The 22,639-nt window shown below is 39.0% G+C and overlaps 3 protein-coding genes across 5 annotated transcripts in view; all 3 read left to right on the top strand.

Moving 5' to 3' along the window:
* LOC124854460 overlaps positions 1–22,639 on the top strand; it is a 39,323-nt gene that overhangs the window by 5,635 nt on the left and 11,049 nt on the right. Inside the window, exon 6 of one of the 3 annotated variants that reach the window (XM_047341962.1) lies at positions 11,288–12,753. The exons of 1 other annotated variant lie outside the window; for it this stretch is intronic. In XM_047341962.1, the coding sequence (XP_047197918.1) occupies positions 11,288–11,386 (99 nt within the window). In that variant the 3' untranslated portion in view covers positions 11,387–12,753. Of the gene's footprint in view, positions 1–11,287; positions 12,754–22,639 lie in introns of those variants that run through there. One more of the 3 variants, XM_047341959.1, reaches the window with a different exon arrangement.
* LOC124851144 lies at positions 391–22,319 on the top strand. Its single transcript, XM_047341973.1, has 7 exons — positions 391–539; positions 2,260–2,565; positions 2,650–2,943; positions 3,378–3,488; positions 3,909–3,952; positions 4,060–4,436; positions 21,954–22,319. The coding sequence occupies exons 1-6, from the start codon at positions 482–484 to the stop codon at positions 4,102–4,104; spliced, it is 858 nt and encodes a 285-aa protein (XP_047197929.1). The 5' UTR covers positions 391–481; the 3' UTR covers positions 4,105–4,436; positions 21,954–22,319.
* LOC124854462 lies at positions 15,949–20,668 on the top strand. The gene is made up of 4 exons (XM_047341975.1): positions 15,949–16,126; positions 19,196–19,501; positions 19,584–19,875; positions 20,557–20,668. The coding sequence occupies exons 1-3, from the start codon at positions 16,069–16,071 to the stop codon at positions 19,841–19,843; spliced, it is 624 nt and encodes a 207-aa protein (XP_047197931.1). The 5' UTR covers positions 15,949–16,068; the 3' UTR covers positions 19,844–19,875; positions 20,557–20,668.

Genomic DNA, 22,639 nt, shown 5'->3' with positions numbered 1-22,639 from the left:
CACCTTTCCTGGAGGTGAAAGTCGCCAGGTGGCGCTGTTGCAATACCTCATTTCCACGCTTCCCTCACGCGACACATGGAAAACAAACCAAGATGTTCCACACAATCCACCAAGCAGTCTGTCCTGGTGCTGAAACATCTCCCCTGAAACCAGCAGTCAGTTCCTCACATTATCAAAACTTGAACAAGATCAAAGTGTTTACTGACAGACCTCGATATGTTCTCTTGTTAGGAGACAATCATTGTTATTCATCTATTGTCATGTTTTGGTTCATGTGGATGACACTCTATTAGGCCACGCCCACAGAGTTTACACCTCCTCACTGCAGATTTGTCTAAACATATTCAGAAACCTGAGGTATTTCCGTGAGTCAGTTTGAAAACACTGAGTATTAGGCCACGCCCCACAGACACCCTGACTGCTGCTGGGCTGATTGAGGTCTAAACTCGGATCCACTTCCTCGTACGGCACATTTGACAGAATGCATCCCATCATTCTTCTCTTTGTCATTTCTCTGCTTCACTCATATGAAGCCCGAGGTAAACACTACATTTTTATCACATTTCTTCTTCAAATATAGTTTTATTGCTCTGTTCTTGTTGCACTATGTGACTGTTTCAGCAATGTAGCTTGTTTATAATTTTTTTGTTAATAATTTGCTTATTTCATTATTCTATAAATATTAAAATGATAACTATATTCAAATTATGACTCGTTGATTGACGATTCACTCAGTAAAACTTCCTTCCATATATCTGTGGTGTTTCAAGTTGAGTTCTACGCTTGAATTCATTATAAAATATATAATGAGTGATAACAGACGTGGAGAAACTTTTAAAAAAGCTTGTAAAACCAACAAAACTGACTATTAATGTAATGTCCTGTGGCAGCGACTCAGAGAACAGAACAAATTGATTAGGAAACTTAACCTAGAGGAAGCTAGATATTAAACAGGGCTCGGTGACAGGAAGAGAACCTAGAGTGATGCTTCCTGTTACAGGTCAGTGTCTGTCTGTCTGTCTGTCTGTCTTTCTGTCTGTCTGTCTGTCTGTCTGTCTCTCTATTTCTGTACGTCCACTGTACATTTTCCGTGTGAGAAAAGAGCTGTTGAGGAACATCTACCGTTGCAGAGTCACTTCCTCTTTCACACGTTTTGTTTAAGTTCCAAAAAGTGTTATCCTTTCACAGAAGCTTGATTATATATTCAAAGTGCTAACTTTGGTTATCAGTGTAACGTTCACATCACTCCCCACATTCATCAGGTTCCACTGAAGACAAGTAGTCAAGGGTCAATACTGTGACTCAAACCACATCTACACGTACGAGCTCGTCAGGAAACTAAACTTCTCTCTTTTCATTCTCTACTGAATAACATTTTAATTAATCAGACAAATCTATGTTGCTAGAACTGATATGTTACAAATCAATAACTAATAATAACATCACAGCAGGATCATTATTTATTAAACGCCAATAGTTTTGCTCACTGTGTGCAATTAGGTCAGAGAAAGAAAAGCAACGATTACAAGCTTTTTATTTAGCTCATAATAATAATTCTGCCCCTATATGAGGATGAATATATTTCAGAAGACACATAGTATCTCACCATGTTAAAGAACGTGAAAGAAAATTCTCGCATCCACAGAATCCACGTCAAAATTTAAAGGAAATCCGTTTAGTGGCTTTTAAATAATCCTGCTGACGGGCAAGGCAGGGCACTTTTATTAACAATTTAAACGCAGAATGAAAAGAGGTAAAAGACATAAAAAGGATAAATCTGTATGAAAACATAGAATTAAGTTCAAAGAGAAAAACAAAACAAATAAAATAGATTTGTAGACACTAGAATGTCAATTTACCTCCGCCGAGGTCCAGAAGTTCTTAAATTCAGTCAAGCTGCACTAAAGTAATCAGAAGTCTCAGTCCCCCTCAATATGCCTGATTTCATTCTCTGGGAAATCATGGAAAATATAAAAAACAGCCCCGTCTCACAAAATAAATCCTGAATCTTCCTGAAATGTAACTTTCTTGGCCCATGTCCCATCCTTCCACCAAGTCTTGTGGAAATCCAGTTTCTAAGTAAACCTGCTGATCATTAAACCAACCAACCAACAGACAGGGGCAAACACAACCTGCTGGGCCGAGGTAGTTTTGTATCATGAGTCTCTGTTTAATGAGTAGAAGTAGAAATGGACAAAAACTACAGTTTAAATCAAAGTCTTTTCTTTCTAATAAAGTGATGCTGTGTTGTTTCTACAGGCTCCGACACTGTGACTCCTGTATTTGTGCAGAAGGGGAAGGATCTGCTTCTCAACGTCACGGCTCCTGTTAAATTAGTTAAACGGAGTGAATTTAAATGGCAATTTAAAGATTCAATCATATTTAGATTATTTGATGATAACGAAACAATAATAATTGGCCCCTATCATGGAAGGGTCGAGATCTTTCTCCAAAATCACTCTTTGCTTTTGAAGAATGTGCAACAAGCCGACAGTGGACGTTACACTGCAGCCGTTTTCGGGATTGAGATCAATTATGTGGGTAAATACAGCGTCACAGTTCAAGGTAGGTTTCTTCAGATTTTAAATATCGACACACAGTAGCTGCCCAACTTCTAAACCCATTAAAGCCTGTGTCCCTCCCCCTCAGATCCAGTGTCTCCAGTTAATGGGACAGTGGACTTACTCTCCAATAGCTCCGACTCCTGTAACCTCACAGTGACCTGCAGCACACAGGACTCCCATCACATCATCAGCACTTTTAGATGTGAGGCCAACACCTGCAGCCAGGAGGAGGGAGGAGAGAGGTCCAAGGTCACGACCTCAGGCACCTCCCTCCGTGTCTACCTGTCCAAAGGCTTCTCAGTTATCTGTAACCATAGCAACCAGGTCAGCTCGGACGAGCACACAACAATGATTAGGGACTTTTGTTTCTCAAATCCTGGTAAGTGACCGACAACACAAGCAGCTGATAACTTTGTTTTATAGAAGGTTGTGTTCCAACTTAAGTTCATTTTGAAATATTAAATCTTTCCCAACATTTAAAGACTCGATAAAGACTTTCTCCTTCAGTTGGTTCAAAATGTTGCTGCTTGGATTATATCTACGACAACTTCTCAACTTTACTTTATTTAAAAGAAAAAAATACTTTTATCTCTGTTTTAATTATTTTTAAATTCCTTTGTAACACTTTTAACTTTGGTAAGAAAAGTACTGTACAGATTATATGTAAATTATAAATTATATTTTTATGGTAATAATGCAGAGTTGTCAGTTGAATTTAGAGCATGTAATTTATTTTTTAAGAAATATTTTTACGTGTCAAAGTGAATAAGTTCTGAAAATAACTAATATCAGTTTTTCTGTTTTCCATTACAGCCCCTGAACCACCGGGCTCTATCATCACCTTTGTCTCTGTCACTGTCATTAAGGTTTTGGTGATAATTGCCATAACAGCAGCTTTTGTTGGACATCGAATAAAAGGAAAACGTACGTTAGAGTAAAAATTCAACTCTGCAAATATTGTTAATGGGAATTCAGCATTTTAACTGTGTCCTTCACTTTATTCACTGATCCACCACCTTTAGGGTCAATGACAATATCTGAGATCCTTTCCCAGTTTACAGTACGGATGGGAATCCACTGTTCGTTATTTAGCATATAGATAATATCAAGATGAATGTCTGTGTGTGTAGGTTTTATTTTATTGTATCTGTCTATCAACAGAATTTTAGAAAAGCAATGCTGTGTTTATATAAAACCACTAGGGGTCACCAAAATCACAAAAATGACAAAACACACGAAAACCAAAATCAGTGGGTGCAGTGATGTAAATGTGATTCAGTAGAAAACAGTCTAAATTAATTTGTGATTTAAAGCCAATGAACATTCTTTGTGACCTTCTTGCAGATGAAAGTGTGGACACGGAAAATACAGTGTACGAAGATGTTCAGGTAAAGTTACGTGATCTTTTCTAACATCTGTCTAAGTGAGATTACTTTACTTGTTGCCACAATACGTTGAACTGTGAACTAACTTCTATTTGACTTTATCTCTCCAGGTCAAAATCGTGAACACCACTTCTGGATCAGAATCCAACCGATGATGCTGCAGCTCCTTCTCCGTCCTCCATCTACAGCTTGATCGAAGCAGGTCCATGAAATCCGCTGAGGCCGGAGACACGACTCAGCCTGAGAGCCTGTATGCTCAGGTGGACAAGTCGGCCCTGGCCTGAAGAAAATCTGAAATTGTCTTCCACATTCTGCCTTTTGGACAATTTCCAGTATTATTGTTGCCGTGAGTCATGTTATATTTTCCCTGGGAAGTTTTTTTTTTTCATCCAGAACCAGAACCAGGAGCATCTGGAACAGCTCCGCCCACTTTAAAACTGTTATTGTAATATATTTCATATCTTATTGAAAAAGATACCTGATGAATGTTAATATGAATTGTAAATATAATATTTCTCGTACAGATGTGTACTTATTCTTTCTAAAGACCTGGTTCAACTCATTTATGTGTTGCAGCTTAAGCAGATTTTCAATGTGGGAAATTACTGAATAAAGATATTTTTTAAATGAAAATGTTTGAAATGGTTCTTTGAATTGTTCCTTTAAGTTAATCTCAATCGAGTTTTGTGTAATTAGATTTTTTAATTTTATAAAAAAAGATTTTAATATTACTTTATTGTACATTGTGTTAATTTGACCAAATTTCCATGAAAAACTCAATAAAAACCTAAAATGATTTTGGCTGCTACATTATTTCTGATGAGTGTCCAGTGTTGGTGCACGTACAATAAAGTTCTTACTTCACCCAAGTGTTTTAAAAAAAATATTGGGAATTATAAATGTTTTAGTTAAATCAACATCGTGAAATTTACAAAACATACGTAAAAAATACTAATATGATGACGAGGAATGTTTAACAGCCAAAAAAAACCATTTTATCACAGTTCATCTTTTTCTATCTATCTGTAACAGCCACCATGCAGCCTGCGTGTGTGTAGATAAATATTAATGTTGGTTTGAAATGTTCTGAAATTATCCAGGTTTGTAGTTTTATTTTTATACAGTTAAAATATATTTTGTATAGTGTGTCTGCTGTATTTAACTATATTCTGTTTTGGGCGCTGTTTGCGGCTTGTTGTTTGCGACAGTTGAGGATGCCGTAATGCAGTTCATTGCACATGCGCGTTGTTGTTATTTAGCGTGTGAACATCGTAGTGAGTGCAAAGTCTGAGGAGTGGATTGAAATAAGTTTTTGACCGTGAAAACGTGACATTGTGACAGGTTGAAAAGACAGCATCGCCAATTCGGTAAAGGATCGATATAAGATCTGTCTGTAAATTGTGCTGGAACTGGAAAATAAACCCTTTTCAAGATTTACCTGCCTCCTGGAAGTGTGTCGACATTGGGTTTTCACAACAAGGCAAGGTATATATGTTGGACACGAGTCTGACATAATATAAGTGGCCTTTGGTAAAGTGGAACGAAGTAAAACAGCACTGTGCCTGCGTGCTGGTTGCTAGGCGACGTCGTGCTAACCCCATGTTTAAGGAAGCGGCGAGGTTTGTTTCTGGTGATTGTTGTTTCATTTTGCTTTTTGTTCAATTATTCATTCATTAAGTTAAATAAAAGTTCTACAAGTAAAGCCGTCTCTTGCCTCGTGATATCAACGAACCTGTGCTGTTGCACACAAAAGGGTTTAGTCATTTCCTGGAGGTGATGCGACACATGGAAAACAAACCAAGATGTTCCACACAATCCACCAAGCAGTCTGTCCTGGTGCTGAAACATCTCCCCTGAAACCAGCAGTCAGTTCCTCACATTATCAAAACTTGAACAAGATCAAAGTGTTTACTGACAGACCTCGATATGTTCTCTTGTTAGGAGACAATCATTGTTATTCATCTATTGTCATGTTTTGGTTCATGTGGATGACACTCTAGTAGGCCACGCCCACAGAGTTACACCTCTCACTGCAGATTTGTCTAAACATATTCATAAACTGAGTATTTCTAGTCAGTTTAACACTGAGACGTGTGGATGAGAGAGCACCCTGACTGCTGCTGGGCTGATTGAGGTCTAAACTCGGATCCACTTCCTCGTACGGCACATTTGACAGAATGCATCCCATCATTCTTCTCTTTGTCATTTCTCTGCTTCACGCATATGAAGCCCGAGGTAAACACGACATTTTTATCACATTTCTTCTTCAAATATAGTTTTATTGCTCTGTTCTTGTTGCACTTTGTGACTGTTTCAGCAATGTACCTTGTTTAGAATTTTGTTTTTGTTGTTAATAATTTGCTTATTTCATTATTGTATAAATATTAAAATGATGACTATATTCAAATTATGACTTGTTGATTGAAGATTCACTCAGTAAAACTTCCTTCCATATATCTGTGGTTTTTCAAGTTGAGTTCTACGCTTGAATTCGATTTAAAATATATAATGAGTGATAACAGACGTGGAGAAACTTTTTAAAAAGCTTGTAAAACCAACAAAACTGAATATTAATGTAATGTCCTGTGGCAGCGACTCAGAGAACAGAACAGATTGATTAGGAAACTTTACCTTTTATTGACAAAGCTAGATATTAAAACAGGGCTCGGTGACAGGAAGAGAACGTAGAGTGATACTTCCTGTTACATGTCAGTGTCTATTTCTGTACACTACCGTTCAAAAGTTTGGGGTCACTTAGAAATGTCCTTATTTTTCAAAGAAAAGCACTGTTTTTTTCAATGAAGATGACATTAAATTAATCAGAAATACACTCTATACATTGTTAATGTGGTAAATGACTATTCTAGGTGGAAACGTCTGGTTTTTAATGAAATATCTACATAGGTGTATAGAGGCGCATTTCCAGCAACTATCACTCCAGTGTTCTAATGGTACATTGTGTTTGCTAATCGCCTTAGAAGACTAATGGATGATTAGAAAACCCTTGAAAACCCTTGTGCAATTATGTTAGCACAGCTGAAAACTGTTTTGCTGGTGAGAGAAGCTATAGAACTGGCCTTCCTTTGAGCCAGTTGAGTATCTGGAGCATCACATTTGTGGGTTCGATTATACTCTCAAAATGGCCAGAAAAAGAGAACTTTCATGTGAAACTCGCCAGTCTATTCTTGTTCTTAGAAATGAAGCCTATTCCATGCGAGAGTGAAGAAACTGAAAATTTCCTACAACGGTGTGTACTACTCCTTCAGAGAACAGCACAAACGGGCTCTAACCAGAGTAGAAAGAAAGTGGGAGGCCCCGTGCACAACTCAGCAAGAAGACAAGTATATTAGAGTCTCTAGTTTGAGAAATAGACGCCTCACAGGTCCTCAACTGGCAGCTTCTTTAAATGGTACCCGCAAAACGCCAGTGTCAGCGTCTACAGTGAAGAGGCGACTCCGGGATGCTGGCCTTCTAGGCAGAGTGGCAAAGAAAAGCCATATCTGAGACTGGCCAATGAAAAGAAAAGATTGATATGGGCAAAGAACACAGACATTGGACAGAGGAAGATTGGAAAAAGTGTTATGGACAGACGAATCAAAGTTTGAGGTGTTTGGATCACACAGAAGAACATTTGTGAGACGCAGAACAGGTGAAAAGATGCTGGAAGAGTGCCTGACGCCATCTGTCAAGCATGGTGAGGTAATGTGATGGTCTGGGGCTGCTTTGGTGCTGGTAAAGTGGGAGATTTGTACAAGGTAAAGGGATTTTAAATAAGGAAGGCTATCACTCCATTTTGCAATGCCATGCCATACCCTGTGGACAGCGCTTGATTGGAGCCAATTTCCTCCTACAACAGGACAATGACCCAAAGCACACCTCCAAATTATGCAAGAACTATTTAGGGAAGAAGCAGGCAGCTGGTATGCTGTCTGTAATGGAGTGGCCAGCGCAGTCACCAGATCTCAACCCCATTGAGCTGTTGTGGGAGCAGCTTGACCGTATGGTACGCAAGAAGTGCCCATCAAGCCAATCCAACTTGGGGAGGTGCTTCAGGAAGCGTGGGGTGAAATTTCTACAGATTACCTCAACAAATTAACAGCTAGAATGCCAAAGGTCTGCAATGCTGTAATTGCTGCAAATGGAGCATTCTTTGTCGAAAGCAAAGTTTGAAGAACAAAATTAATATTTCAAATAAAAATCATTATTTCTAACCTTGTCAATGTCTTGACTATATTTTCTATTCATTTTGCAACTCATTTGATAAATCAAAGTGTGAGTTTTCATGGAAAACACGAAATTGTCTGGGTGACCCCAAACTTTTGAACAGTAGTTCTTCGCCACTGGACATTTTCCGTGTGAGAAATGAGCTGTTGAGTAACATCTACCGTTGCAGAGTCACTTCCTCTTTCACACGTTTTGTTTAAGTTCCAGAAACTGTTGTGTGATGGACTCGTTTATCATCTTTTCACGGAAGCTTGATTATAAATTCAAAGTGCTAACTTTGGTTATAAGTGTAACGTTCACATCACTCCCCACATTCATCAGGTTCCACTGAAGACAAGTAGTCAAGGGTCAATACTGTGACTCAAACCACATGTACACGTACGAGCTCGTCAGGAAACTAAACTTCTCTCTTTTCATTCTCTACTGAATAACATTTTAATTAATCAGACAAATCTATGTTGCTAGAACTGATATGTTACAAATCAATAAATAATAATAACATCACAGCAGGAACATTATTTATTAAACGCCAATAGTTTTGCTCACTGTGTGCAATTAGGTCTGAGAAAGAAAAGCAACGATTACAAGCTTTTTATTTAGCTCATAATAATAATTCTGCCCCTATATGAGGAGGAATATATTTCAGAAGACACATAGTATCTCACCATGTTAAAGAAGGTGAAAGAAAATTCTCGCATCCACAGAATCCACTTCAAAATTGAAAGGAAATCAGTTTAGTGGCTTAAATAATCCTGCTGACGGGCAAGGCAGGGCACTTTTATTTACAATTTACAAGCCAAATAAAAGAATAAAAAGAGTAGAATAAAAGAGGTAAAAGAAATAAAAAGGATGAATTAGAAATAAGTTCAAAGAGGAAAACAAAACAAATAAAATAGATTTGTAGACACTAGAATGTCAATTTACCTCCGCCGAGGTCCAGAAGTTCTTAAATTCAGTCAAGCTGCACTAAAGTAATCAGAAGTCTCAGTCCCCCTCAATATGCCTGATTTCATTCCCTGGGAAATCATGGAAAATATAAAAAACAGCCCCGTCTCACAAAATAAATCCTGAATCTTCCTGAAATGTAACTTTCTCGGCCCATGTCCCATCCTTCCACCAAGTCTTGTGGAAATCCAGTTTCTAAGTAAACCTGCTGATCATTAAACCAACCAACCAACAGACAGGGGCAAACACAACCTGCTGGGCCGAGGTAGTTTTGTCTCATGAGTCTCTGTTTAATGAGTAGAAGTAGAAATGGACAAAAACTACAGTTTAAATCAAAGTCTCTTCTTTCTAATAAAGTGATGCTGTGTTGTTTCTACAGGCTCCGACACTGTGACTCCTGTATTTGTGCAGAAGGGGAAGGATCTGCTTCTCAACGTCACGGCTCCTGTTAAATTAGTTAAACGGAGTGATTTTAGATGGAGATTTAATGATTCAAACATATTTAGATTATTTGATGATAACGACACAAACACAATTGGCCCCTATCATGGAAGAATCGAGATTTTTCTTCAAAATCACTCTTTGCTTTTGAAGAATGTGCAACAAGCCGACAGTGGACGTTACACTGCAGGTGTTTTCGGGATCAAAAACACTTATGTGGGTAAATACAGCGTCACAGTTCAAGGTAGGTTTCTTCAGATTTTAAATATCGACACACAGTAGCTGCCCAACTTCTAAACCCATTAAAGCCTGTGTCCCTCCCCCTCAGATCCAGTGTCTCCGGTTAATGGAACAGTGGACTTACTCTCCAATAGCTCCGACTCCTGTAACCTCACAGTGACCTGCAGCACACAGGACTCCCATCGCATCAACAGCACTTTTAGATGTGACACCAACACCTGCAGCCAGGAGGAGGGAGGAGAGAGGTCCAAGGTCACGACCTCCGGCACCTCCCTCCGTGTCCACCTGTACAAAGGCTTCTCAGTTATCTGTAACCATAGCAACCAGGTCAGCTCGGACGAGCACACAACAATGATTAGGGACTTTTGTTTCTCAAATCCTGGTAAGTGACCGACAACACAAGCAGCTGATAACTTTGTTTTATAGAAGGTTGTGTTCCAACTTAAGTTCATTTTGAAATATTAAATCTTTCCCAACATTTAAAGACTAGATAAAGACTTTCTCCTTCAATTGGTTCAAAATGCTGCTGCTTGGATTATAACTACGACAAATTCTCAACTTTACTTCATTTAAAAGAAAAACTACTTTTGTCTGTGTTTTAATTGTTGTTAAATTCCTTTGTAACACTTTTAACTTTGGTAAGAAAAGTACTGTACAGATTATATGTATATTATAAATTATATTTTTATGGTAATAATGCAGAGTTGTCAGTTGAATTTAGAGCATGTAATTTATTTTTTAAGAAATATTTTTACGTGTCAAAGTGAATAAGTTCTGAAAATAACTAAAATCAGTTTTTCTGTTTTCCATTACAGCCCCTGAACCAACGGGCGCTTTCTTCGCCTTTGTCTCTGTCACTGTCATTAAGGTTTTGGTGATAATTGCCATAACAGCAGCTTTTGTTGGACATCGAAAAAAAGGAAAACGTACGTCAGAGTAAAAATTCAACTCTGCAAATATTGTTAATGGAATTCAGCATTTTCACTGTGTCCTTCACTTTATTCACTGATCCACCACCTTAGGTCAATGACAATATCTGAGATCCTTTCCCAGTTTACAGTACGGATGGAATCCACTGTTCGTTATTTAGCATATAGATAATATCAAGATGAATGTCTGTGTGTAGGTTTTATTTTATTGTATCTGTCTATCAACAGAATTTTAGAAAAGCAATGCTGTGTTTATATAAACCACTAGGGTCACCAAAATCACAAAATGACAAAACACACGAAAACCAAAATCAGTGGGTGCAGTGATGTAAATGTGATTCAGTAGAAAACAGTCTAAATTAATTTGTGATTTAAAGCCAATGAACATTCTTTGTGACCTTCTTGCAGATGAAAGTGTGGACACGGAAAATACAGTGTACGAAGATGTTCAGGTAAAGTTACGTGATCTTTTCTAACATCTGTCTAAGTGAGATTACTTTACTTGTTGCCACAGTACGTTGAACTGTGAACTAAGTTTTATTTGACTTTATCTCTCCAGGTCAAAAGCGTGAACCCACTTGTGGATCAGAATCCAACCGATGATGCTGCAGCTCCTTCTCCGTCCTCCATCTACAGCTTGGTCGAAGCAGGTCCATGAAATCCACTGAGGCCGGAGACACGACTCAGCCTGAGAGCCTGTATGCTCAGGTGGACAAGTCGGCCCTTGCCTGAAGAAAATCTGAAATTGTCTTCCACATTCTGCCTTTTGGACAATTTCCAGTATTATTGTTGCCGTGAGTCATGTTATATTTTCCCTGGGAAGTTTTTATTTTTTTTTCATCCAGAACCAGAACCAGGAGCATCTGGAACAGCTCCGCCCACTTTAAAACTGTTATTGTAATATATTTCATATCTTATTGAAAAAGATACCTGATGAGTGTTTGACATTTTGGATGAATTCCGAAGTGATTTTGCTGCTACATTATTTTTGATGAAAAAAAAAGTTCTTACTTCACCCAAGTGTTATGCTTCCTTTAAAAAAAATACTAATATGATGACGAGGAAGGTTTAACAGCCAACAACCAGGAATGATTCCAAACAGCAGACATTTCCTGTCGGCTTTCTGTCTTGTTTGTATAAAAACCTTCCTTTTACACTACTCATGCACAACAGTGTTTATTCAACTCCTATAGAGTCAAATACAAAACTTCCAAGTGTTTATATAGGTCCAACCTGTAGGGAGTTAAAACTACACTTTTGAAAGTGTTAAAGAATTAACACAGACAGAGATCCAGCAACTCTTTCTATAGTTGAAATTTAACACCGGTCAACACTGGCCAGTGTTAAATTGAAGCAACACTATTGTGCAGTGTCCAAAGTTAACACCACAAGTATGATTTTTTTTAACACTAGAGTTAAAGTCATATTAACACTATTGAGGATGTAAAATGTAACTCAATATTTAACTCTTTATAGAGTTGATTCATATTTTAAAAACACTGTAGGGAGTCGATTTATAATCCCCAATCCCACTTACTGTGTGATATTATTCCTTTAAAAACTATAACTATTGTAACTGACAGATTGATTTATTTGTGTTGGGTTTATTTTGTAATTTATGTTCAAGTATGTATCCTGTTATTTAAATTAGTAATTTCTTGTCCTTTTAAACGTAGCGACTCACGCCAGGGGCTGTTACAACTATATACAAGAAAGAAAGAAAGAATCAGCAATTCAAAGAAGTTTGCAGTTAACATGAAACTGTATTTGTGTAAGCACACCACATAACACAGCATTGGCTTTACATCTTTTCCCATCAGTCCTCAAAAGCAAAGTTCACACAATATGGCAATGTGGCAATATGTATGTTTTTTCATCCATCTCATTAGAAAACTGTTTGTCATAGGGTCTGTAATAGATTAAATCCTCCAAAGAAATTACAGAAAATGAATCAGTTCTCTCCTCAACACAGTATGCATTAAAGTGGTCATCAAAATAAAGTGTGTCAACTTTGCAAGTCAAAAAGCAAGCTTGATCTTCATTTATAATGATATTGTTGATCTTTCCAAAAACAGAAATTTCTGTATCGGTTCTAATCAAAACAAACATTCCAATGTGATACTCAGTTCCATAGTTCTTCACCCAGTTAGTAGTTGACATGTCACAGTGTGCATTTACATTAAACACTGCACTTAAAGTCTCACCACCCTCCAAGCTGTCAATCATTTCCTTCCGCACTAGACCAAACTCAAACCTCTGAAAATGGAAATTCTCCCAGTGATAAGCTACTTGTCTCTGGTGTTGTCTTTCCAAGGTTTTTGTGATATTTTTGAAATTCTTAACTGATCTTTTGGAAAAAATTATGTTTGGCCTCAAATCTCATGCACCATACGTGGAGGAGTGAACCTATTTTTCGAATACACCTTGGAGAATGTATCATAAAGTGATGCTTTGGAATAAACTACCATTGCTTTGACAGTGCTCTCAGCAACACCTGATGCTTGTAACTTCGCTACAACAGAACCACACATTCTGGTTACTGGAGTGTCAGTACAGACTGCCTGAGAACTTGATGGCTCATCCCTTTCTCTTTGAGTGTCCACATTGTCCATAGTATTTGTCGAACCAGTGTCCCTGTGCAAACGGATGAGGTGTTTCTTTAACCCTGAATAAGTGCAAAATGATAAGGAACATTCCGGCTCACCACATTTCAAACGTAATGTCTTTCCCGGATACAAACCATGGTGACATTTCAAATGCTGACATAGCAATGCAGAACTTTTGTGGTGTCCCTTACAAATAAAACAAATGAGCATTTTTAAATCCAACGATGTGTGTCACTTCAAATGTCAGTGTGCAGGAACCTTGCTCTGAGCTCTTTGACTCTGGGACATTCCTTGGCACTTCCCACGTCTATGTTGAACACCGTGGTTTGGATGAACGTGTAGAAGCTGTTGAGTAGTTAACACTGAAGATGAAGTGTGCTTTGAAGAGTTCATCGAAGGCGGCCAGGGATGTTTGGGCATTGCAAGGGATGGCCTTGTGGTCAACGATGACAGAACCGTTGGATGTTGTTCTTCTGTTCACCAACGCACAGCAGGAAGGGCTGTCCTGGTTCCAAACGTGCAAGGAAGGTCTCAACACTGGTTCCAACCTGCAAAAACGTAGAGATATAGAGCACTATGAGAAAGCACTCAAATAAAAGTGGTGTCAGTGTTATAACAATTGCATAAAAAAATAAATAATAATAATGCCTACCCTCAGATATCTCACAACATGATTGACAGCGTGATATGAGCTAATCTTAGCATTCTTCTTGTGGCCTTTTGAGGTTGGGGGAAGTAGGTAAACCAACAGCAGAATGCTTGACAGGTCACTGTCCCAACCTTGGTGCAAAGTACATGAAAATATAACATTGTCAGAATAATTTACAAATGAAAATACACTTAAATCATGATTATGCAACAGATTTGATTTAAAGGTCTCAGAAGCTTTTAAAGAGGAAACACTTACCCAACTCATTTGAATTTTGTTGTGCAGACAAGAGGTCTTCAACATGCTCATTAGAATTCTGGTTCTTGCAGTCTGCCAAGATCCTTGGTTGGAAGAAAGTGGGCCATTTTGCCAAAAATCTCCCAGAAGCCTCCTCTCCAAACATCATGGTGAAGTCTTGGTCAATCTACAGAAGAAACACTTTGACTCCTTGCAACCCCTCCCATACATAAGACCATCCACTAGAGAACTTGCAATATTTGAAAGCTTGGGCAACTGAACCTGTATATCTAGAGCAATTGTTTACAAATAAGTTATTCAAAATTAGGCATTTCTTTCTTACCAAGCCAGGACGTGCAGCTCATTATACTAGCGCATGCCACGAACGCTAGCAGCTAACAATACCAACATGTGCAGCTAAGGATACAAGCACATACAGCAAACTATACAAGCGGCTAATGTAGACACAGTGCATTACATGAGTTGAGGGTGAGCTGGTTAAGTGACAGCTTACCTGCTGGTTAGTTAGCAGCACAGTTAGTTAGGTTACCCAAACAGCACACCTGCTGCCAGCTAACAGCAGTTGTATAGTACCAGCTAGATAATTTAGCATTTAGCGACCTTCAGAAATAAAAACAAGCACTAGGCTCCTGGGTCGAAAATTTAATAATGTGTACATGTTACTTACACATGGCGCTAATCCTCCAAGTTAGAAAGTCCAAGTTTCCCGCTTCGACTAAGGCAACCGTCACAGTCAGTGCCCCACCCAGAAGAGCCAGAGATAGACGACCTTGTAGTTGAATGAGAGTTGAAATGACTCAATATTTAAACTCCCAAGTCTAACACTGAAAATATAACACTTTTGATTTTTGCTGTGTGGCTGCACTCTGAAGCCTTGTTGCTGTGTAACCCTCTGCAGAGCTAATAATTAAAACTCAAATATACCCCCTCTTCTCTCTCTCTCTCCCGCTGCTCATTTGATTAGAAGCTCAGAGTGACCACCTCAGAGGACTTTCAAATTGTTCTTTACATTGGTTTGGATTTGGTTTATTATTTATTTTATGTTTGTTTTCATCAGCATTTAACACTTGTGACATGGTTTAATGATCTTTTTATTGTTGGACAGGTGCTGTGGGGCTGAGGCGGCGACCCAATCCCTGGTGGTTGCGTTTTCTTCACGACCCGTTCTGTTGGTTTGCAGTCTTGTCTCAGTGTTTAACTTCATGTGATGGTTTGTTTCTGGTGATTGTTGTTTCATTTAGCTTTTTGTTGAATTATGCATTTATTAAGTTAAATAAAAGTTGTGTCTTTTCTACAAGTAAAGCCGTCTCTTGCCTCGTGACATCAGAGAACCTGTGCTGTTGCTGTTGCACCTTTCCTGGAGGTGAAATTCGCCAGGTGGCGCTGTTGCCATACCTCATTTCCCCGCTTCCCTCACGCGACACATGGAAAACAAACCAAGATGTTCCACACAATCCACCAAGCAGTCTGTCCTGGTGCTGAAACATCTCCCTGAAACCAGCAGTCAGTTCCTCACATTATCAAAACTTGAACAAGATCAAAGTGTTTACTGACAGACCTCGATATGTTCTCTTGTTAGGAGACAATCATTGTTATTCATCTATTGTCATGTTTTGGTTCATGTGGATGACACTCTATTAGGCCACGCCCACAGAGTTTACACCTCTCACTGCAGATTTGTCTAAACATATTCATAAACCTGAGGTATTTCCGTGAGTCAGTTTGAAAACACTGAGACGTGTGGATGAGAGACGAGCACCCTGACTGCTGCTGGGCTGATTGAGGTCTAAACTCGGATCCACTTCCTCGTACGGCACATTTGACAGAATGCATCCCATCATTCTTCTCTTTGTCATTTCTCTGCTTCACGCATATGAAGCCCGAGGTAAACACGACATTTTTATCACATTTCTTCTTCAAATATAGTTTTATTGCTCTGTTCTTGTTGCACTTTGTGACTGTTTCAGCAATGTAGCTTGTTTAGAATTTTGTTGTTGTTAATAATTTGCTTATTTCATTATTCTATAAATATTAAAATGATGACTATATTCAAATTATGACTGTTGATTGACGATTCACTCAGTAAAACTTCCTTCCATATATCTGTGGTGTTTCAAGTTGAGTTCTACGCTTGAATTCATTATAAAATATATAATGAGTGATAACAGACGTGGAGAAACTTTTAAAAAGCTTGTAAAACCAACAAAACTGACTATTAATGTAATGTCCTGTGGCAGCGACTCAGAGAACAGAACAGATTGATTAGGAAACTTAACCTTTTAGAGGAAGCTAGATATTAAACAGGGCTCAGTGACAGGAAGAGAACCTAGAGTGATGCTTCCTGTTACAGGTCAGTGTCTGTCTGTCTGTCTGTCTGTCTTTCTGTCTGTCTGTCTGTCTGTCTGTGTCTCTATTTCTGTACGTCCACTGTACATTTTCCGTGTGAGAAAAGAGCTGTTGAGGAACATCTACCGTTGCAGAGTCACTTCCTCTTTCACACGTTTTGTTTAAGTTCCAAAAACTGTTATCTTTTCACAGAAGCTGGATTATAAATTCAAAGTGCTAACTTTGGTTATCAGTGTAACGTTCACATCACTCCCCACATTCATCAGGTTCCACTGAAGACAAGTAGTCAAGGGTCAATACTGTGACTCAAACCACATCTACACGTACGAGCTCGTCATGAAACTAAACTTCTCTTTTCATTCTCTACTGAATAACATTTTAATTAATCAGACAAATCTATGTTGCTAGAACTGATATGTTACCAATCAATAACTAATAATAACATCACAGCAGGAACATTATTTATTAAACGCAGAAGACACATAATATCTCACCATGTTAAAGAACGTGAAAGAAAATTCTGCAGATCCACGTCAAAATTTTAAGTAAATCAGTTTTGTAGGTTTGGAGTAAACCTGCTGACGGGCAAGGCAGGGCACTTTTATTTACAATTTACCAGCCAAATAACAGAATAAAAAGAGAATAAAAGAGGTAAAAGAAATAAAAGGATGAATCTGTATGAAAACGTAGAAATAAGTTAAAGAGAAACACAATACAAACTGGGGCTACGTTGTAGCACTAACGGGCCCGAGCACAGGCATTTTGAAGCCTGTTGCAGTTAGTGGAGAGAGCGATCAATGACCAAGCGCCGCGCTCCGCGTTGCATGCGTTTCGCACTGTGGCAAGGATAAACGCTTCACTTCCTGCGTCCGAATCGCGATGTCGATCCTTGCCTGCTAATTGCTCATTACGGTCCACGCTATCAATTGCACATCACACTGTGAACATTTTATGTAAATCGAATGATAGTTGTAAAACAAAGCTTACTTCCTGCTGCCAGTAGGTGGCGCCATCACTATTATTACATACAGATTAATAGATCTGTTCAAGTAGGGGCTCTCATGTAGCGTGAGCAATATTGTGTCAATTGGACAATGTTACAACAACTTAATTTTCACACTGATCAGTAGGTGGCGCTATGACCCTGCACTAATATTAATATATGGAGCTGTTCAGGTCAGGATTGTGATCATAGGGCAGAATGGGATAATGCAGACTGGATTTACAAAGTACTTCCTGTTTCATGGTGAATCAGTAGGTGGTGCTATGACCCTGAGGAAATATTGACACATACAGACAGAAGTTTGGTGGTGATAGGACAATGCACAGTTGAGTTATGACAACATCGTCTCCTTTGGCGAAGGATGATCCTTCGCAGCACCTCAATGTTTACACGGTTTGAGGAAATGTCACAATTCCGACCATGGTCCAATGACTTGACTGAGCTCTTTTGAGCTGTTTATTGTAAAGCAGCCAGGAGCAGTTCATCAAAGTATAAAACATGTCACTTCCTGTAGCCAGCAGGGGCGCTGTGATTTTAAGTCATGATTTCTGTGTAGATGTCATCAGGCCGGACTCTTGTCTTACATGTCTAGTTTGGACTCGATTGGACCAAATATGTCCGAGATACAGAACCTCATGTTTTGATGGTGTGTAATCAAACTTTGATGCCACGCCACGGTCACACCGTGTGATGAAATCATATATACCGAGGTAGTTTATATCTCCATCTTGTTGAGATGACATTCATCTCCATATGAAGTTGATTTGATGAAAGCCATGGGACAAGTTCATCAAAGTAAAAATGTGGAATATGGCCAAAATGGCCACTAAATGCAAAATGGCGGGCTTCCTGTTGCGTTTTACATAATGCTCCTTGAGACTTTTTTGTGCGTCTGAACATGATACACCTGTGTATCAATTTTTCGTGAAGATCGGTCAAAGTGAACTCAGGGGCTGTGTATAGGTGGCGCTGTTGAGCCATTTTGCCACGCCCATTTCAAATTACTCCAGAATACGTCAATTTCTCCGACTTTTGAATTTCCTGCAAACTTTGGTAAGAATTTGAGCATGTTAAAGCCCTCAAAAAGCCAATTCATTTGGCAGAGAATAATAAGAAGACGAATCCTTACAATTTCAATAGGGCCTCCCACCGTTCGGTGCTCGGCCCCTAATGAAATAGATTTGTAGACACTAGAATGTCAATTTACCTCCGCCGAGGTCCAGAAGTTCTTAAATTCAGTCAAGCTGCACTAAAGTAATCAGAAGTCTCAGTCCCCCTCAATATGCCTGATTTCATTCCCTGGGAAATCATGGAAAATATAAAAAACAGCCCCGTCTCACAAAATAAATCCTGAATCTTCCTGAAATGTAACTTTCTTGGCCCATGTCCCATCCTTCCACCAAGTCTTGTGGAAATCCAGTTTCTAAGTAAACCTGCTGATCATTAAACCAACCAACCAACAGACAGGGGCAAACACAACCTGCTGGGCCGAGGTAGTTTTGTCTCATGAGTCTCTGTTTAATGAGTAGAAGTAAAATGGACAAAACTACAGTTTAAATCAAAGTCTTTTCTTTCTAATAAAGTGATGCTGTGTTGTTTCTACAGGCTCCGACACTGTGACTCCTGTATTTGTGCAGAAGGGGAAGGATCTGCTTCTCAACGTCACGGCTCCTGTTAAAATAGTTGAACGGAGTGATTTTAGATGGAAATTTAATAATTCAAACATATTTAGATTATTTGATGATAACAGATCAATAATAATTGGCCCCTATGATGGAAGGCTCAAGATTTTTCTCCAAAATCACTCTTTGCTTTTGGAGAATTTGCAACAAGCCGACAGTGGACATTACACTGCAGGTGTTTCCGGGGAAAATGACGATTATGTGGGTAAATACAGCGTCACAGTTCAAGGTAGGTTTCTTCAGATTTTAAATATCGACACACAGTAGCTGCCCAATTTCTAAACCCATTAAAGCCTGTGTCCTCCCCTCAGATCCAGTGTCTCCGGTTAATGGGAAAGTGGACTTACTCTCCTCGAGCTCCGACTCCTGTAACCTCACAGTGACCTGCAGCACACAGGACTCCCATCGCATCAACAGCACTTTTAGATGTGACAACAACACCTGCAGCCAGGAGGAGGGAGGAGAGAGGTCCAAGGTCACGACCTCAGGCACCTCCTCCGTGTCCACCTGTCCGAAGGCTTCTCAGTTATATGTAACCATAGCAACCAGGTCAGCTCGGACGAGCACATAACAATGATTAGGGACTTTGTTTCTCAAATCCTGGTAAGTGACCGACAACACAAGCAGCTGATAACTTTGTTTTATAGAAGGTTGTGTTCCAACTTAAGTTCATTTTGAAATATGAAATCTTTCCCAACTTTTAAAGACTAGATAAAGACTTTCTCCTTCAGTTGGTTCAAAATGCTGCTGCTTGGATTATAACTGGCTCAAGACAACATGATCATATGACACACATTCTGGCTCCCTGTTCATTTCTGCATTGTTTTAAGATTTTATTGTTGACTTTACACAACCAGGTTTCTATGTGTCATGCTGGGTGGCATCTTGGTTCAGCTGATATTTGTTTCCTGGTAGTTTCAGAGCCTGATTGGTGGTTTAGGTTGTCGTGCTTTTGCCGGACAGGCCCCCAAACACCTGAATGACCAGTTGACATTAGACTTTCTACAACAAATTCTCAACTTTACTCTATTTAAAAGAAAAAACTACTTTTATCTCTGTTTTAATTATTGTTTAATTCCTTTGTAACCCTTTTTAACTTTGGTAAGAAAAGTATTATACATATGAAGCTTATATTTAAATTATAAATGATATTGTTATGGTTATAATGTAGACTTGTCAGTTGAATTTAGAGCATGTGATTGTTTTTTAAAGAAATATTTGTACGTGTTAAAGTGAATAAGTTCTGAAAATAACTAATATCATTTTTTCTTTTTTCCATTACAGCCCCTGAACCACCGAACTATATCACTATCGCCTTTGTCATTGTCACAGTCATTGTGGTTTTGGTGATATTTGCCATAGCAGCTTTGGTTCGATATCGAAAAAAAGGAAAACGTACGTCAGAGTAAAAACTCAAACACACAAAGACCAAAATCAGTGGCTGCAGTGATGTAAATGTAATTCAGTAGAAAACAGTCTAAATTAATTTGTGATTTAAAGCCAATGAACATTCTTTGTGACCTTCTTGCAGGTGAAAGTGTGGACATGAAAAAAACAGTGTACACAAATGTTCAGGTAAAGTTACGTCATCTTTTCTAACATCTGTCTTAGTGAGATTACTTTACTTGTTGCCACAGTACGTTGAACTGTGAACTAAGTTTTATTTGACTTTATCTCTCCAGTTCAAAAGCGTGAACCCCACTTCTGGATCAGAATCCAACCGATGATGCTGCAGCTCCTTCTCCGTCCTCCATCTACAGCTTGATCGAAGCAGGTCCATGAAATCCACTGAGGCCGGAGACACGACTCAGCCTGAGAGCCTGTATGCTCAGGTGGACAAGTCGGCCCTGGCCTCAAGAAAATCTGAAATTGTCTTCCACATTCTGCCTTTTGGACAATTTCCAGTATTATTGTTGCTGTGAGTCATGTTATATTTTCCCTGGGAAGTTTTTTTTTTCATCCAGAACCAGAAGCAGGAGCATCTGGAACAGCTCCGCCCACTTTAAAACTGTTTTTGTAATATATTTCATGTCTTATTGAAAAAGATTCCTGATGAGTGTTTGACATTTTGGATGAATGCTGTTGTAAATCTAGTATTTCTTGTACAGATGTGTATTTATTCTTTCTAAAGACCTGGTTCAACTCATTTATGTGTTGCAGCTTAAGCAGCTTTTCAATGTTTAAAAAGACAAAAGTTTGTAACAGTTCTTTAAATTGTTCCTTTAAATGAATCTCAATCGAGTCTTGTGTAATTAGATATTTTGATAGAAAGAGATTTTAATATTCTTTTATTGTACGTTGTGTTAATTTGACCAGATTTCCATGAAAAACTCAATTAAGACCTCAAGTGATTTTGGCAGCTACATTATTTTTGATGAGTGTCCAGTGTTGGTGCACGTACAATAAAGTTCTTACTTCACCCAAGTGTTTTAAACATTTTTTATTGGGAATTATAAATGTTTTAGTTAAACAACATTGTGACATTTACAAAACATACAAATATGCTTCCTTTAAAAAAATACTAATACGATAACGTCTCTCTCTCTCTCTCTCTCTCATGTGTATGGAAATATGAAGATGCCTATATCCTATTCTTAACCCCACGCTGAACAAATAAAAATTCCCCTCCCACAGCCGCCCCCCCATCATTTCCACATCCTCATGTTATCGCTGCTGACCAGGAGCAGCTGACAGGCTCATGCAGAAACTGTGGTCACTCCAACCTGTTAACACGTGGAGCCGGAGGCGCGCTCCCTCCCTGCCGCTGCGTGGCGCTGTGGCTGCTTTCATGGCGCGCTGGTTGCTAGGCGACGTCGTGCTTCCCCCATGTTTCAGGAAGCGGCCGTGCACAGCTCTCCCTACTTCCGTTTCCGCTCGTCTCCTGTGTTGCAGCAGGTGTTTTGTCTCCGTGGTCAGTCCCAGCCCGGTGCTCTTCTCTTGTCTCAGTGTTTAACTTCATGTGATGGTTTGTTTCTGGTGATTGTTGTTTCATTTAGCTTTTTGTTGAATTATGCATTTATTAAGTTCAATAAAAGTTGTGTCTTTTCTACAAGTAAAGCCGTCTCTTGCCTCGTGACATCAACGAACCTGTGCTGTTGCTGTTGCACCTTTCCTGGAGGTGAAAGTCGCCAGGTGGCGCTGTTGCAATACCTCATTTCCCCGCTTCCCTCACGCGACACATGAAAAACAAACCAAGATGTTCCACACAATCCACCAAGCAGTCTGTCCTGGTGCTGAAACATCTCCCCTGAAACCAGCAGTCAGTTCCTCACATTATCAAAACTTGAACAAGATCAAAGTGTTTACTGACAGACCTCGATATGTTCTCTTGTTAGGAGACAATCATTGTTATTCATCTATTGTCATG

Source organism: Hippoglossus stenolepis, chromosome 11, assembly GCF_022539355.2.
Source record: "Hippoglossus stenolepis isolate QCI-W04-F060 chromosome 11, HSTE1.2, whole genome shotgun sequence".
NCBI lineage: Eukaryota > Metazoa > Chordata > Actinopteri > Pleuronectiformes > Pleuronectidae > Hippoglossus > Hippoglossus stenolepis.
The sequence above is the reverse complement of the archived record's forward strand: the minus strand, read 5'-3'. Positions and strand labels throughout refer to the sequence as shown.

What these genes read in the sequence shown, in the direction of transcription:
- LOC124851144 (XM_047341973.1), top strand. Translation starts at nt 482, where the DNA reads ATGCATCCCATCATTCTTCTCTTTGTCATTTCTCTGCTTCACTCATAT. An exon ending in ATACAGCGTCACAGTTCAAG is followed by an intron (nt 2,566 to 2,649) that starts GTAGGTTTCTTC and finishes CCTCCCCCTCAG; the next exon opens with ATCCAGTGTCTCCAGTTAAT. An exon ending in CTTTTGTTTCTCAAATCCTG is followed by an intron (nt 2,944 to 3,377) that starts GTAAGTGACCGA and finishes TTTCCATTACAG; the next exon opens with CCCCTGAACCACCGGGCTCT.
- LOC124854462 (XM_047341975.1), top strand. Translation starts at nt 16,069, where the DNA reads ATGCATCCCATCATTCTTCTCTTTGTCATTTCTCTGCTTCACGCATAT. An exon ending in TCACGCATATGAAGCCCGAG is followed by an intron (nt 16,127 to 19,195) that starts GTAAACACGACA and finishes TTGTTTCTACAG; the next exon opens with GCTCCGACACTGTGACTCCT. An exon ending in ATACAGCGTCACAGTTCAAG is followed by an intron (nt 19,502 to 19,583) that starts GTAGGTTTCTTC and finishes TCCTCCCCTCAG; the next exon opens with ATCCAGTGTCTCCGGTTAAT.